The sequence below is a fragment of the Platichthys flesus genome, chromosome 12, assembly GCF_949316205.1.
Source record: "Platichthys flesus chromosome 12, fPlaFle2.1, whole genome shotgun sequence".
Classification (NCBI taxonomy): domain Eukaryota; kingdom Metazoa; phylum Chordata; class Actinopteri; order Pleuronectiformes; family Pleuronectidae; genus Platichthys; species Platichthys flesus.
In genome coordinates this window covers 4,601,862-4,618,489 of record NC_084956.1, presented here as the reverse complement: position 1 = coordinate 4,618,489, position 16,628 = coordinate 4,601,862, and the positions used below count along the sequence as shown (strand labels likewise).

Sequence of the window (16,628 nt, the reverse complement as noted above, 5' to 3'; positions counted from 1 at the left end):
ATTTAGTGACTTTAATGATCTCGTGAATGTTTCTCTTTATGAAGTTTTCAAGTTGAATTTCATCTGATCACATTATCACGTTTATAAAAATCACCAAACGCGTCTACAGCTAAAAATAAATAATGTGACTCGTGGTTTTTTACCTTTTTGTCCATTTGTTTAGTTTCATTCCTTCGATGGTTAAAGTTTGAAACTTATTTGTTGCGACATCAATCTATTTATTAAGGTTTTTATTATGGCGCCGTTTCTTTATAATTTAAATAATGTTTAACCCGACAGCTGATCTAACTCGGTAGAACATTATTTTAATCGCAGACTGTTCAAACCAAACGGCAACGACCTGTCGCTGCTGCTGTTTACGATACAAACGGAAATAAAGATACTATCGATATTAAAAACGGTTAATTTCCCACCAAGCTGTAATAACAAGACATGATGACCTTTTGTGGTGCGATGTGAACAGATTAAATATCAGATCATCAAAATGTCAAAGCATCGACAAAACAGAGAGATGAAAACCGAGAGATTACATGCACACACAAACACACACAGACACACGTACACCACAATATATGGACAAATCAAACTATATATAGGATTCTCTGTTCTCTGAATATAAAATCATACTTTCACTTTTTAAATGACTAAATCATGAAATCTGTCGTTGAAAATAAGTGTATTATAATATTTTAATTCATGACCCTTCATTATCAACAATTTCTTTTTCTTTTTAAGGATATTACCCTAACCCTAACCCTAACCCATTTTAACTCTTGAAGGTGAATTTTAAATAATTTCTAAAGAGTCAAACTTTATTAATTTAGCACCTTTCATGTAAATGAATATGTCATAACTGTCGGAGGTTTTAATTTCATAGACTAAAGAGAGAAGAGGGTCAGACTGAAGCCTGTTATTCAATATCTGAGTCATATCTGCCGACAGTGATATGAATCCAAAATATCTCTAAAACCCACAAAACATGTAAACGAGCTCCAACATCAAATTGACTGTTTGAATTAAGATTTCCTTTGAACTTTGAATTTGTAAAGTTTCACCTCTTTGTTCTGCTGTGAGTGTGTTTGTGTGTTTCTGAGTCACCTGCGGTTGTGTCTTCTCTCTCACTCTAACTCAGCACAACGTGGATATTGGACAAAGTGAACGTTCGGGTGTTTCACGCGGGAGCTGGACTTGTGTTTCACTCCGTAGATACAACACCCGGCCCAGCAAGCTGCTGCTTTCACTGCGAAAACAGACAACACACAAGTGTGAGGTGGACAAATAAAGCAGAACTACGACAACTACAAAAACACAACAGACTGGAAATGGTCTGTTATTGAGATTAAAAAAAGATCAAAACTTAAAGTCTACTTGATTTAAACATATCAAACTTTCTAATCAGGGAAACTGATGACCAGTAATATGTTTATATACCTAATTAAAAAATTGACTGTGTATTTTTATTTTTACACAACTGGGAAAAAATAGATTAGACAAAGTAGCTTTAGATGAATTCCTAATCTGCATCTGAGGGATGTTTCTCTACAGGGACACAATTTAAACCGATTGTTCTATAATCAAACGTAGCTTTGCACTTTGCTGCTGTTGACGCAGCAACTGACACAAGAATCACAGACAAAATCCTGTTGTTTTCCACCATTGCACAATTCAAAGGTGAGCCCGGGCAGCAGCTAAATGCTTTCAGCCCATATCCACCAGGTTACAGATGCAGGTTACACAACTTGTTCAAAAGGACAGTACTTAATCTCAGGTATAATCCCAGTGTCACCAGCAAAAAGATACTGTGCATTAATATGGACTATACTGGGAATATTGACCTTTTGTGTGTTTTCATTGTTTGAATACAAGCATCCAACAGTCATTCAGATATTTCCTGCATTAAATGCACGAGGCAACATTTTTTGGGGAAAAACAAAGAGTTAGATAATTTTTATGAGTTTGGGCAAAAACAGTTGAGGAGTGTTTTTTGGCACTGAAACAAATGTGTGAGTGTGTGTGTGTCTGTGTGTGTGTGTGAGGTGTGGATGTTGATGCGTTGGCGAGCAGCGGGTTATGTAAGGCCTCCATGTGAGATGATGTTGAATAAATAACTTTAACATTAGAAACACACCTGGGGGTGTCCCATGAGGAAGAGAAGAGAGAGGGAGGAAGAGGAGAGAGGAGAGAGAGAGGAGAGAAAGAGTTGTGTAACCATCATATTTAAGCTCTGTGCCACTGGTTGTTATAATGGAAAAGCAGAGCCAGATATCTGTAGATGAAAGGATGTTCAAACAAGATTAATAATTCAAGTCAGTAGATTTACAGTTCATATCACAGGCGGAGGTTTCAGTGTCTCACAGTGAAGCTCCAAGAGGAAAGCAGGCGAGGCTCCCACCGCGAAGCACATGAGAGATCCTTAACAGTAAAGTCGCCCTGGCTCACCCACACACACACACACACACACACACAGACACACACATCCACCCACCCACACACACACACACACACACCAAACGTACAATGTGTCACTGGTGTTTTTCCACATCTGGCAAACTGGGATGTTGACAGACCGTGTAGACCTGCTGTGTGTGTGTGTGTGTGTGTGTGTGTGTGTGTGTGTTCCGATAGTGTGTGCGTTTGTGTGTGTTTAACTTTTTGTGCTGTGATTTCGGTCTGTTAACATCACTGTTTCTCTCCACTGTAATGAAATCTGAAGCTTTCGAGAAGTTAAGACTTGTTTTTTTGAAGCATATTTCAAAGAAGTTGGAAATATGTGAAATGTTCTGAGGTATTAGTATGAATCTGGCTCAGTGGAAGTATTGATGCTGGTGATATTGGTATTTCTGCTTCTGCAGCTGCATGACCACATCTATTACTAATAACCATCACTGAAACTGATGCTTCTGTACGTCTGGTAATAAAATAACTGCTACTACTTGTTATCAATTCATTTCTATTACTACGTTTACAACTACTACTACCCATGTTACTATTGCTACAGCTACCATTGTTATTGAAGTTACTATAATTACTATAAACAGTACCATCAGAAGTACTGTGTCAGCAGCTACTTATAAAACTACAGATTATTATTTATTATTAAACATGACAGGAGACACACGGAGACCATGTGTTTGGTTCTCTTACATTTATTCACGACACATGAAGACTTGGTTTTCATCAGTGATTAGTCTTTAGTAATTTATCACTTAGTGCAGAAGAAGAAATTCCCAAGAGCAGAGGAGAAATCGGAGCTCAGGGTGGAACCTTCTGCACATGCAAAGAGCTCCCGGCTGTTTTCCTTCAGCAGAGAGACACACATGCATATCTTTGCATCCGTGAACAGTGCACGAGCAGCGGAGTGATTTTCTGCCAGTCAGTGTAGTAACCGCCTCGCTGCAGCTCCTGATGTCCCACGTGTTGCTAGCGTGGCCTTTAGAGCCCACGAGCGCGACCTTTGAACGTTCACATCAAGAGAGAGTCTCATTTGAATCCTGCACACAGCTGTAAACATCAGCCTGTGACTGTGCACGGGGCTGAAAACATGCAGAAATACGCAGGAGTGTGTATGCGGGTCGATCTCTGTTCACTCGGTTGTGTGCGGAGGATACCCTGATACAATTGTGTTGATGTATTTGAGTGGAAAGTGGGTAATCTGCGTGTTTTTAAAGTGTATTTAAGAGATTTTGTCTCTATTGGCTGGTAAACCTGCAGTTAGCTGCTCCTGTGCTGTTTGCTAGTGTGTTAGCTTGTGAGCTACTTTTACAAGTTTTCATTAAACTTATCACAATCACCAGTAAATACATCAAATAAATCACACCTGTTCAGTTCTGTTCGTCAGTTGAGAGCCAAAGACTGATGTTCTTGACTGTTGTGTTGTTATTTCTATTAAGTTTTCTAAAATTGCTGTAAAATGTCAAAAAAATTACCTCTTTTGATTCTGTTTGTATTTTAAGACTGGATCTCCTTTTAAAATCCAGCTTTATGGAATTATTTATTTATGACCACATCACCAAGTTGGTGGAATTCCTCTACGATACCGGTTGGAAGAATCTCACCTCAACATGAAAAGCACAATAAACATAGACCGTGGAGATACATGAGTAAACGTGGACTCACATACAGGAAACATATTAGTTCAGTTATTTAACACCAAATAAACAAGTGAATCCTGCTTTAAAAATATAATTCACATTCATCTGGGATGGAAATATTGTGTGTTATTGATAATTAATCCGCTCCACAATAATCTGTTCATAAGTGTTGTCGTCAGGTGATGAGGAACCAGCGCCCGGTGCTTCATCTCTGAGGAGGGACACGCGGAGAGAAAGATGATTCCAGTGATGAGACTTAAAGTGTGTGGGCTTTGTTTGGTACCACAGATGGCACACAAACACCCACACACACAGAAACACACACACACACACACACACGTTAAATGTCAGCCATGCTCTTGTCTCCTGTCGAACACGCCTCCCTGAATAGTAAAGCATCGCCTAAAAGCCACGAAACCTCTTCTCGGTTCAGCTTTTCAGAAAGTTGACGAGATAAAAAAGAATCGGAGTAAATATGTTTTGTTTTCGAGGTGTTTTCAGATTCCTGGAACACGCTCACCTCCTGGCCTCTCGTCACCTGTTTGTTTATGAGAAACACTTGTGATGGATCCCCCCCCCCCTCCCTGTCACATGGTACCGTGTCGTGTGAGGGAACAATGGGCTCGGTGGAGGTGGAGAGGTCATGTGTTCGAGCGCAGGTTTAACGAGCTCACAGCTTCTTATCTGATCGGACGCCACGTCACTAAAGCAGAACTCAGACTTTTCATCCTGAGCTGGACTTTCACATCATTTTCTATCATGTTTACCGATTCTGAGGAAGAAAAGATTAGAAGACTTCAATTAAAACAGAGATCACACATTTATCAGAAGTCACAAACCAGGTTAAAGTTATTTTGCTGGAAACTACTCTGCGGTGAATCTCTTTGACACAATTTAACCTAACAAAACCATAATTACTAGATTTTAAATCTATGATTTGTAAGAAAAGTGTTTTCAAGCTGCAGTGGGAGTGGAGTTTGTCTGTGTGTGGGTTTGGTGCTGTGTATATTAATATGAGAGGTGATGCATGCAGCCTGCACACACTGTACAAACACTAATGCTCACTTTTCATATTGTTATAATATTATTTCAGTACAACAACATTAAAACGTTAAATGACAGAAGATTCGTTCATCTTTAAGATGTAGATAGTGTTTCTTATCTAATTGGTTAAAACTTTAATACATTACTACACTATATGATGATATTTGTCATTCTCACCATATGATCATGAATACACTTTTGCTCTATTTATGCTTTAGGTGGAGTTTATAGTTCGACAGGATGCAGAGATACTTTACTTTGAAAGTTTCTCATCAATATAAACTTTAAATTGTATCATTAGCTCTGTTGTTGTCCATTGTTCACGCTCGTTGTCTCTCTGTGGACAAACTGTACTTCTACCTTCGGTTGCACGAGGGCCCCAGTGTCTCTTCCTCTGCAGCCTCACTTCTCCATGTGAGAGCCGACAGAGACGTGGACGGACATTCTCTAGTTCTCTTTGTCTGAAACCTTGGATGTTTGGTGATGTCACTTATATAAATATAAATATATAAAGCTGTTTTTTAGTTGTGCCTGTTTGGTAACATAACTTTTTGAAGAAACCACGTTTTTTCTGTGACTATTTCATCCTTGTTTCATTTTCTGACAACAGAAACAGAAACGATTGAGAAACTACGGTGGCCCTGAAGCTCAGAGCAAAACAACCTCTTCAATTTGGCAACACACACAACACGACCAGATACACAAACACGCTAAATAGACACAGGAGTTGTCACATGTCGTCCTGAGTTCTGTCCCACATGCCGTCCCGAGTTCTGTCCCACATGTCGTCCTGGGTTCTGTCCCACATGTCGTCCTGGGTTCTGTCCCACATGTCGTCCTGAGTTCTGTCCCACATGTCGTCCTGGGTTCTGTCCCACATGTCGTCCTGGGTTCTGTCCCACATGTCGTCCTGGGTTCTGTCCCACATGTCGTCCTGGGTTCTGTCCCACATGTCGTCCTGGGTTCTGTCCCACATGTCGTCCTGGGTTCTGTCCCACATGTCTTCCTGAGTTCTGTCCCACATGTCTTCCTGGGTTCTGTCCCACATGTCGTCCTGGGTTCTGTCCCACATGTCTTCCTGAGTTCTGTCCCACATGTCGTCCTGGGTTCTGTCCCACATGTCTTCCTGAGTTCTGTCCCACATGTCTTCCTGGGTTCTGTCCCACATGTCGTCCTGGGTTCTGTCCCACATGTCGTCCTGAGTTCTGTCCCACATGTCGTCCTGAGTTCTGTCCCACATGCCGTCCTGGGTTCTGTCCCACATGCACTCAAAAAAATGAAATCTCACTATTGTTGGGTTTAAAGAATCCTCTTTCATCGGATTTACTAAACAAGTGCGGTTTGCTAAGTTTAATTTAGTCAGTTGTGGTTTTTGAACGAAATAATGCTTAATGGCAGTTTTACTCAACAGCTTTTCATTGTGTCAACACTACATTCTTGAATAAAACGCGATAGACTCTCCGTTTATTGAAGATTGTCCCTCTATCGACGCCGTAATACGCCGTACTTCCACCAGGTGTTACGCCATTTTCGCTCACTTTGGCACATGGACTGTGGTTGTGAAGCATGTAAGTATTTTACTTTTTTTCATTGTTTTTAGTTATAAATGGTGCCGCTAAAACATTTAAACATAGAAAGTCAGCATAACATCTTGTGTTTTAGAATCATCATTTCATTAGATTTTATGAGTAAATCTGCAAACCGAAGTCTCGAGGCCTGTGTGTTTTACAAAGCTGCGTGTTCATTTCATCGGGTCTCAGAGAGTTGTGCGATATGACCAGTGTTGTGCATTGAACACGATCATATTTTTTGTGAACCCTGAAGTTTATGAATCCGTTTACGAATGATTAACGGGAGTTATTTTTTTTAAGTCGACATTGTGTAGGCCGTCATGTGTAATACCAATAGCGGGAAAAGCCGGCTTGCCATACACGTGCGCACACCATGCGCACACACCATGCGCACACACAAGCCCCGGGGACTGCACCCACTCGCTCAGCGCGAGAGACACATCGAGAGCAGTACGCATTCAAGCAGCCGGTAAGTGACTTCGTTAAAGAACAGTAGAAACAACCGGTGCAAATACAGAGTCTGTCGGCAGCTACACAAGGATCAGGCGGGCGGTTTGGACCGTGCTGGAGTTTCTGTTTCCTTCTCCTCTCTGACCTGCTCTCCCTTTAACCTACAAGCACCTGATCCGTACATGAAGTGACTTAGAGTTTGTGTGATTCACTTCAGAGTTTGAGGCAGCATTTACACTTAATGTGCACGCTCATTACAACACGGGACGTGACGGCGCGTCACGGATACATGATCCGACACCATGGATTAATAAGTTAACACATGATCGTAAGTATGACGTCTAAATCATCCCAATATGAAACGGAACAAATGAACGCACACATTTTTATTTTTCATTGTGAACTGGCACATCAGTGGATATGATGTATGTCGTGTGACGATAGAAAAACGTCTATCGTTTATTTCGTTGGGTCGAAATTCACACTCAATCACGCAATATGTTTCGTCTACACGTTCTCCCACACATCACTGATGCAGGATGGAATTTTAGAAATGTGCATGAAGGCAACAAACACAAATATGGAGTGAACGTGACAAGGCACAGGCGCACACAGAGAGGGCCCTAAAGAGACAGACTGCCGATTACAACTTTATTCTCACCGTCAGTGCATGAGAGTTTTCAGCGTAAACATGTTTAATAGAAGATTTGAATTTTTTTTTTTTATAAAATGAGAAATAAGCAAATATGAGTCAATCCCTTGTATTGGTCAGGTATTTAGTCCTTTAATTCTAACTGTAATAAGAAGTAGGCCTTTTCTTTTGATCCTTTTATATAGACTATTCATTCACTACATTTACTACAAAAATGTGCTATAGCATGATATATATTATCTGGTTATGAAATGAGCTATATCAAGATATGAGATTTTGAGGAAATATTGCACTATTTGGTTTCAAGTTTATACATATGGTCAAACCTTTTGGTTTGTATGAGTGATTAATTTATCTTTCTCTTTCCCCCACAGAAATTCATGTGGCAGTGCAAACAGTGCAGGACAGCAGTGTCAACAAGGTTTCTACTATTGAAGCATTACAGGTTAGCTCATGGCCATTTTGGCCGCAGAAACCAGTACCCATGTGCATATTCTCATTGCCCATGTGTTTTCAAAACATGGAATGCTCTTCATAGTCACTTAAGCAGATCTCATGGTAATCACACTTTGCAAAAATCTGTGAATGGGGTAACCTTTAACTGTCAGTTGTGTACATGCAGTCACATAGCTTCAGCGCAAGAATATTTTTGTCACATTAACAACCACCTGAAGAGTCACGAAACAGTGCAATGTATGTTTGAGGGATGCTCCTTTAAGTCAAATGTTTATGGTACTTTTAAGTCACATAAAAATAGGAAGCACAATCCATATACCTTAAAAGATTTTAAATTGGGCATTGTAAAAACAAGTGAAACTCAAACTTCAGCCGATGGCGCAGTGGATGATAGACTCTCAGAAGATAGAAACACCAATGCTGATGGTGAAAGTGACACAGAACCGCAGGATTTCCCAAAAACCATAGAACTGAAATTTGCCTCCCTTTTGCTAAAATTGGAAAACTATTTCCAAGTTCCAAGCACAGCAATTGATGAACTGCTGACAGAATTGCATTTTTTGATAAGCTCTGCATCTGTACCTGTAACAAAAAAAGTTATTCTAGATACCTTTAAGAATCACAACCTCTGTGTAGACCAGCTGGTCATTAAAGAACTGACTAATTCATTATCTTCTTTTAACCCTTTGTTAAAAGCTGTAGCAAAGGATGGCCCACTAGGTACTGCTTTCAAACGAAGACAATATTATAGGGAACATTTTGATGTGGTTGATCCGGTTGAATACATACTCGAATCCCAACCAAAACGGACTTTTCAGTATGTTCCCATATTGACATCATTGCAGCAGTTACTCAGACAGAAGGACATAATCAATAAAGTTGTTGATAGTCATGCAGAGCAGCATTCAGTAAAGCAGGAGCAGTATAGATCTTATCGAGATAGTCTTCACTTTCTAAACAGTGATTTTCAATCTGGTGAAGAACTTAGAATATCTTTGTGCCTCTATATTGATGATTTTGAAATCTGCAATCCGTTGGGGACATCACGCAAAAAGCATAAACTTTGCTCAGTTTATTGGGTTCTAGGAAACCTGCCACCAGGTTCTCATTCATCTCTCTCCTCGATTAATCTTGGATTGTTATGTAAAAGTGATGATATAAAGACCTTTGGCTATCAGAAAATATTTCAGCCCCTTTTGAATGACCTTGTCACTTTAGAGCAGGAAGGGGTGTTCATTGACCATCTAGGAGCATTTATCAAAGGCACAGTCCAGTGTGTAGTGGCAGATAATCTTGGAGCTCACGGATTGGCCGGTTTTGTTGAAAGTTTTTCTGGAGAGTATTTCTGTAGATTCTGTACTGCCACACGCTCAGAGGTTCAGTCAAAAGAGGTTAAAACTGGTCAATTTCAACTCAGAACTGAAGAGCTGCATCGTGTATATGTAGCAAGGGCACTTGAAGAAGGAAAACACTGTTTTGGTGTGAAAAATACATGTGTTTTAGCTGAGAGCCTTTCTTACTTTAAGGTTACTTCAGGCTTCCCCCCTGATGTTGCTCATGATCTCTTCGAAGGCATAGTGCCTGTTGAGCTAGCTGAATGTTTTGGAGTTCTAATAGCCAAGAAGTATTTCTCTTTTGATGCTCTAAATCAGATGATTCAGACTTTTCCATACAAATGGGGAGACAAGACTAATCGCCCTCATTTATTACCACGTACCTTTCAAAGTAAAAAAACTATCGGTGGCAATGCACACGAGAATTGGTGTCTATTGAGATTGTGTCCACTAATTGTTGGAAATCTGATACCAGAGGTGGAACCAGCCTGGCAACTTATACTAGACTTGAAGGATATTGTTGATTTGGTGGTTTGCCCCATCCATACCAATGAGTCCATTGCATATTTGGAGAGTAAAATATCAGAGCACCGATATAGGTTCCAAGAACTTTTCCCAGAAAGAAGACTGCTGCCAAAACATCACTTTCTGGAACATTATCCATCAATGATTCGCCATTTTGGTCCACTTGTTTTCTTGTGGACAATGAGATTTGAAGCAAAACATACGTTTTTTAAACAAGTTGTAAGGCACACAAACTGCTTCAAAAACATAACCCAATCTTTGGCAAATAAACATCAACTCATGATTGGCCATTATATGCATTCATCAAGATGTGAAAAACACCCTCTGGAAGTTGCACGAGTTTCAACAGTCCCTGTTGAAATCCTAAAAGAGGGTGTAGCAATTGGCTTCACTCAGAAGTACCCTGATGCTACCGTGGTTAATCTTGCCCAGAATGTCTGTGCTGATGGCATAAACTACAGGAGTGGCATGGTAATAGCACATGGATCAGTTGGTGGCCTGCCAGAGTTTGCAGAAATTGTGCAGATGTGTGTGCTGAAAGACAAGTTAGAATTCATAGTGAAAAAAATACCCTCATGGTACAGGGAACACTACCGGGCCTTCCAATTGGATCAATCTCCAACCAATGTTTCTCTGATTGAGTTAAGTGAACTGGCAGATCGATACCCTCTATTTGACTACAGAATTGGAGCACTTCGCATGGTGACTTTGAAAAGATACATACATTCCTCAGGTAAATGTATGGCAAAGCAACAGTTAAACATACTTTGACTAACATTTTCATTGGTTGTTAGCTGCTCTCTGTTGCCAGATGATGTCATCACCTGTTGCACTTTATAGGTGGTGACATCACCTGGTACCAGAGACCAGCCAATAACAGGTGGCCAGCTCAGTTCTACAGATTTGATTTGAGGTTTAGTTGAAGATGATGCTTGCCACATATAGGTATTGTGAGACTTGTATAATAGTTTTGCTATCCAGGCTCTGTCTAAATTTGTTTTGTACTTTTTTTTATATATAGAGTAAGAGTTGGATTGGACCAGGATGACAGACCCATTAAAGCTGCGGATTATCCTGGGAGAAAACAATTCCGAAAAATTGTTCCTGCCTTTTGGAATACCAGAGTCAGTAGACGACCTTAAACTTGAGATCCAAAGACAATGTGCAGTTGCAGAGGACTTCAGATTGCAATACAAGGACGCTGATTTCGGCGAATTTTTTAATCTGATCTCAACAGCAGATCTCCAAAACTTAGGCACAGTTAAAGTGATAAAAAATGCGCAGGAAGGACCTAGTGTAGTGACTCTTTCAAGTGCAGGTAGTACTCTCTTTGTGGGATCCAGCTCCTTTTCTTCTACGGACACCGAGATACTCTCTTCTCCTGAGTCAACATCCTCAACCTCGACAATGAGATCTCAAGCCTGGCCAGCAAGCTTCCCTATACCACAGTTCTCTTATGAAGTAGAGCTGCAACTGGTGAAGTCCAATCAGGAATATACAAAAAATGGCACTTTCCTGAACCCAAGCCCAAAACTTAAGTCCTCCATTTTAGAGTCATTGGCTTCTGAGATAATTAAGTACAAAGCTTACCCTAATAGTGCAGAGTTCGATGATGTAGCAGAAGCTTTGATTAAAAAGCATGCATGCCTAAAGGAGCAAGGTTCTGTCACTGGATTCTATGGTTGGAAGATCAGTTTAAAGTACAAGATGGCGAATTATCGCACTAGCCTAAGAAATATAACCTCTGAATTGAGCATCAATTCCCTGAAACGCAGACGAGGCGACACGCATAGAAGTCCAAACCAAGTTAAAAAACCCAGGAGAGCCGAAGTAAACTACTTACCAGACTATCCAGCCGGAGAAGACAAAGAGAGTATGGAGAAAGAGAGGTTGGAACTACTATCTGAGGTCAACAAGAGGGACAACCATCAGATAATCAAAATGAAGATGGACAAAACCTTTGCCCACAGGAGGCATGAGGTTGTAGTCGACATGCCCTCCGTTGAAGAATTCAAGAGCAGATGGCCAGCTCTTTTTTCTGAACGTGAGGTAAGTCAAAATGAAGTGTCCAACTCTTAACACAACTCACAAATAATTATTATTGAAAGAATATTGTATCAGAATTTGGAATGTAATTTTTTTTTATATTTCCATTATTGGAGCTCTACTGAAGTTACAAATTGTCTTAATGCGGCTTTTTATTATTTCTCTATTGTCAAATTGCTAAAAGTTGTTTTCTGTCTCCCCTCCCCAACTCTTCTTTCCAGATATGCGCAGAATTCACACGTATTACCACCATCGCACTATTGTCCAAGTTTATGTCAGAACTTGACCACCACTCTCCCAAGCTCTCCAGAGTTTGTCGTAAGAAGGGAGGTGCAGCAGGACGCAAGATCGCGGAGATCATGGCTGTCATTGAAGAGGTTTGTGATTAGTTGTTTTGCAGTGTTTCAGTCTTGCTGATTTTACACTAGAGACCCGACTGAAAAGATATTAGTTTTTGATGAATGTCTGAGTCAGGATAAAATCACCCCTTAATCTATGCAATCCTGTACCCACAGTTAATGGAAACTGTAAAACTCTCATTCTCATGACAATTGGGGGCAAAAATTGTAAATGTTTAATATTACTAGTGCATGTGCCAAATCTGGCATCAATTAATCTTCTTTTTACTGTTTTGATTGGAGAAAAAGGACTTCTCAGACGATAGTCTAGCAGGCCATTCTTTACATCGGGATGTTGTGGGGCATCCCAGACGTTTTATCGCTGTCTTTGGATTATGTCAAGCCACAAGGGGCAAAGATGCAGTTGCGTCAAACAGACTGAATTTGCAAAGTCTGATCCTGGAATTAGTTGCACCGAAGCACTTCTGTCTAGTCGTAACCAGGATTTACTTATTTGTGCTGAGTCAAATGTACACCTAGTTATAAAAATTCAATATTATGTCTGGTGAAGTTTAAAAAAAATAAACGGTTACAAACACTTAAACTGGCCAAAATCTATTCTCTTTAACCAAATTACACACATTTAGCCTATTCTATGTGGTCTCATTTTGATAATTAATATAATTAATAAATGTGATATCTTTTTCACTTACATTTACTAAGCCTCAACTAAAAAACTCTCCCTAAATGCTCCAATGTATGGGGGGCTTAATTCTTAATTTCTTCTTTCATGACATTGAAGTGTTGTACAGTGACATTTACCTCTTTTTCAGAATGACACCATTGCTACAAGGAGGGTTTGCAACCTGAAATCACTGGCTGTGTATTTCAATGAGGACCCAGAGAAGCTCATAAAGGAATATCTGGTAAGTGTAAGAAAATGTCCCATTAACAGTGTAGAATTGGTATGTTAAAGCGGAACGGTGGTGGCTATGATACGATTCCTAGTGGCAATAATATGGCAAAATTGATCACAAAATTATATGCATTGCAAATAACTTACTTTAACTATGCAGCAAAATACACAATCTAATGGTGGGAGTAAAGAAAGAAAGAATGAATAGATTTACCTGTTCAACACAGGCCTTCCTATGTTCAATAAAATGTCTCATTTTGTTTTGTGATAAAGGACGTGAACTTTGACAATGCCCAGAGACAGATGGATGGGACTGCCATCGGGATCTATGTCATCAAACATGAGGGAGCAGATGCCTCCGATCCACCAGAAGATGTAGGGATCATAGTTGAGGATGTTGCTGTGCTCCAGGACATTGGAGATGCCGCCACGGCCACTGCTCTGCTGTTAGCGGTCATCTATAATCTGAACTTGAGCTACCCGCCTGAACTCAAGTACACTTTTGAGTTTCTTCAAAAAGTCCTGATGGGAATTGATACCAACCGCCTTTCAAACAAGGTCCAGGTACTGAAGAACAAACTTCATGAATGAGGTGAGCGCTCTTTGAGCCATGCAGGGGGAGAAGTGGTTTTATTGACTGTTCAACTGTTCGTATGCTCTCTCAAGTTGCTTGATCCGAGCGATGTCTAAAGGGTTGAGGAAAACTCATGTGTTATGGTTATATATGCACTTCAGCTGTAATATACACTTTAGCTTCTCATTTGAAAGTATGTAAGTAAATATTTTGTAAACATGTTCTGAAACAAATTACAGAATTCTTGTAATCCCTTTCTATTTTACATGTATGTTGTTAAAGGACAGTTTTGAAAGAGGAACATGAGGATATACGAGGATTCAGGTTTTATGTATTTAAACTGTTGCAGTTTTATTATTCTCTGTCAAGTAGCGGTTACCTATGGAAGCCCATTTCCGCAACTGATGAAGAGAAAAAAAATGGTATCTCATAATTAAGACTTAGCATCTCATTATTATGAGATAGTATCTCATAATTATGGCATAGTATCTTATAATAATGACTTAGCGTCTCATAATTATGAGAGACTAAGTCATAATTATGAGAGACTAAGTCATAATTATGAGGGACTAAGTCATAATATTGAGACACTATCCCATAATAATGAGATGCTAACTTTTTTTTTCTTCATCACAGTGGCGGAAATGAGCTTCCATAGTTACCAAACTGCCAATTGCTGCAAAATCAATGCAGTTTCAAGTCACTTGACAGATCATTGTCCTCAAACTGTGTCTTATATGAGCAATATTGTTTGTTCATCAGGTTTTGCTGTACGTGCTTGTTAAACACTAAACAGGATAGTTCCTGAGAGATTACTAAAGGGAAGGAAAATTCAGAGTAGGCTGAGATTGCCTGAGAAATGTGTTGTAACCCATTGCTGTTTTACATGTATACACATAATGGTCAGTTTTTGAAAAAGGAACATGACGAGGCTATGAGAGAATTGATATTTGTCAAGTAGCTTGCAATAACAGTTCGCTGTTCCCAACTGCAATTTGCTGGAAAATAAATGCAGTTTTGTTGTGACGACAGTGTGTGTGTGTGAGATGACTTTTTTAACATTCTTTTTCTATTTAACAGAGCCAGGCATTTCAGTAGGCCAAATTCAGTTCAGTTGCTTAATATCTAATTAAGAATGTTATGTCAAGTGGTTCCATGCAACTACCTTACTTAAAGTTAACTTGACTGCATTAACTTTATATCTTCTTAACTTTAATTAGTTGAACATAACAGTATTAAGTAGGTTCAATGAAAGAATATTACATACAAATTAGCCGATATAGTTGAATTGAATGTACTCAATTTAATTTTATAACTTGAATTAGTTGAACATAACAGTATTAAGTAGGTTCAATGAAAGAATATTACATAAAAATTAGCCGATATAGTTGAATTGAATGTACTCAATTTAATTTTATAACTTGATTTAGTTGAACATAACAGTATTAAGTAGGTTCAATAAAAGAATATTACATAAAATTAACAAATCAAGTTTAATTTAATATACTCAATTCCCTTGTGTATAATGTATTTGATTTCATTAAGTCTATATTACACAATAATTTACATAAGCAGTTACTTAACACAGTTGTGTGGAACCACTTGACATAACTTTGTTAAGTAAATCCAAAAAGCCATTTTTTTGAGTGTGTCGTCCTGGGTTCTGTCCCACATGTCGTCCCGGGTTCTGTCCCACATGTCGTCCCGGGTTCTGTCCCACATGTCGTCCCGGGTTCTGTCCCACATGTCGTCCCGAGTTCTGTCCCACATGTCGTCCCGGGTTCTGTCCCACATGTCGTCCTGGGTTCTGTCCCACATGTCGTCCTGGGTTCTGTCCCACATGTCGTCCTGGGTTCTGTCCCACATGTCGTCCTGGGTTCTGTCCCACATGTCGTCCTGGGTTCTGTCCCACATGTCGTCCTGGGTTCTGTCCCACATGTCTTCCTGAGTTCTGTCCCACATGTCTTCCTGGGTTCTGTCCCACATGTCGTCCTGGGTTCTGTCCCACATGTCGTCCTGGGTTCTGTCCCACATGTCTTCCTGAGTTCTGTCCCACATGTCGTCCTGGGTTCTGTCCCACATGTCTTCCTGAGTTCTGTCCCACATGTCTTCCTGGGTTCTGTCCCACATGCCGTCCCGGGTTCTGTCCCACATGTCGTCCTGGGTTCTGTCCCACATGTCGTCCTGGGTTCTGTCCCACATGTCGTCCCGGGTTCTGTCCCACATGTCGTCCCGGGTTCTGTCCCACATGTCGTCCCGGGTTCTGAGTCTCCGGCTGCTGCTGTTTGTCCTCAGGGACTCAGAGGACGAGGCAGACGGCAGCGTGGGACACAACAGGTCCGTTTCTCTTTGGCACAGCAAATAACATGAGGCTTTCTTGATTTATCACTGGTTTCGCTTTGACATGCCCAGGCCTCTGGTGACTGGCCGAGGAGTGCCGACCCCAGGGCTGACTAACGTCCCGCAGCTTGAGGAGGGTTTATTTCGGTTTCAACTTTAGCACAATATTTCTTTTTAACCATCTTTGAATTATCAAAACCACGCTGTGAGAGGGCTGGAATGAGGGCAGTGGCCTGGCAGAGACGATGTGTCCTCCACACAGACGCCAGGTCTCATCACCGCTCTCAGAAG

The 16,628-nt window shown here is 40.3% G+C and overlaps 1 protein-coding gene and 1 long non-coding RNA gene across 4 annotated transcripts in view; both read left to right on the top strand.

The window, feature by feature from the left end:
* LOC133966089 (uncharacterized) overlaps window positions 1-16,628 on the top strand; it is a 50,986-nt gene that overhangs the window by 14,714 nt on the left and 19,644 nt on the right. The gene's annotated exons all lie outside the window — the stretch shown is intronic.
* LOC133966656 (uncharacterized) lies at window positions 6,427-15,023 on the top strand. 3 transcript variants are annotated; one of them, XM_062401663.1, is made up of 6 exons: window positions 6,427-6,703; window positions 8,183-8,253; window positions 11,145-12,172; window positions 12,391-12,546; window positions 13,341-13,433; window positions 13,697-15,023. In XM_062401663.1, the coding sequence occupies exons 3-6, from the start codon at window positions 11,168-11,170 to the stop codon at window positions 14,012-14,014; spliced, it is 1,572 nt and encodes a 523-aa protein (XP_062257647.1). In that variant the 5' UTR covers window positions 6,427-6,703; window positions 8,183-8,253; window positions 11,145-11,167; the 3' UTR covers window positions 14,015-15,023. The 3 variants fall into 3 exon arrangements, with proteins under 3 accessions (XP_062257647.1, XP_062257646.1, XP_062257648.1); XM_062401662.1 differs by lacking the exon at window positions 6,427-6,703 and adding an exon at window positions 7,145-7,175; XM_062401664.1 differs by lacking the exons at window positions 6,427-6,703; window positions 8,183-8,253 and adding an exon at window positions 10,839-10,856.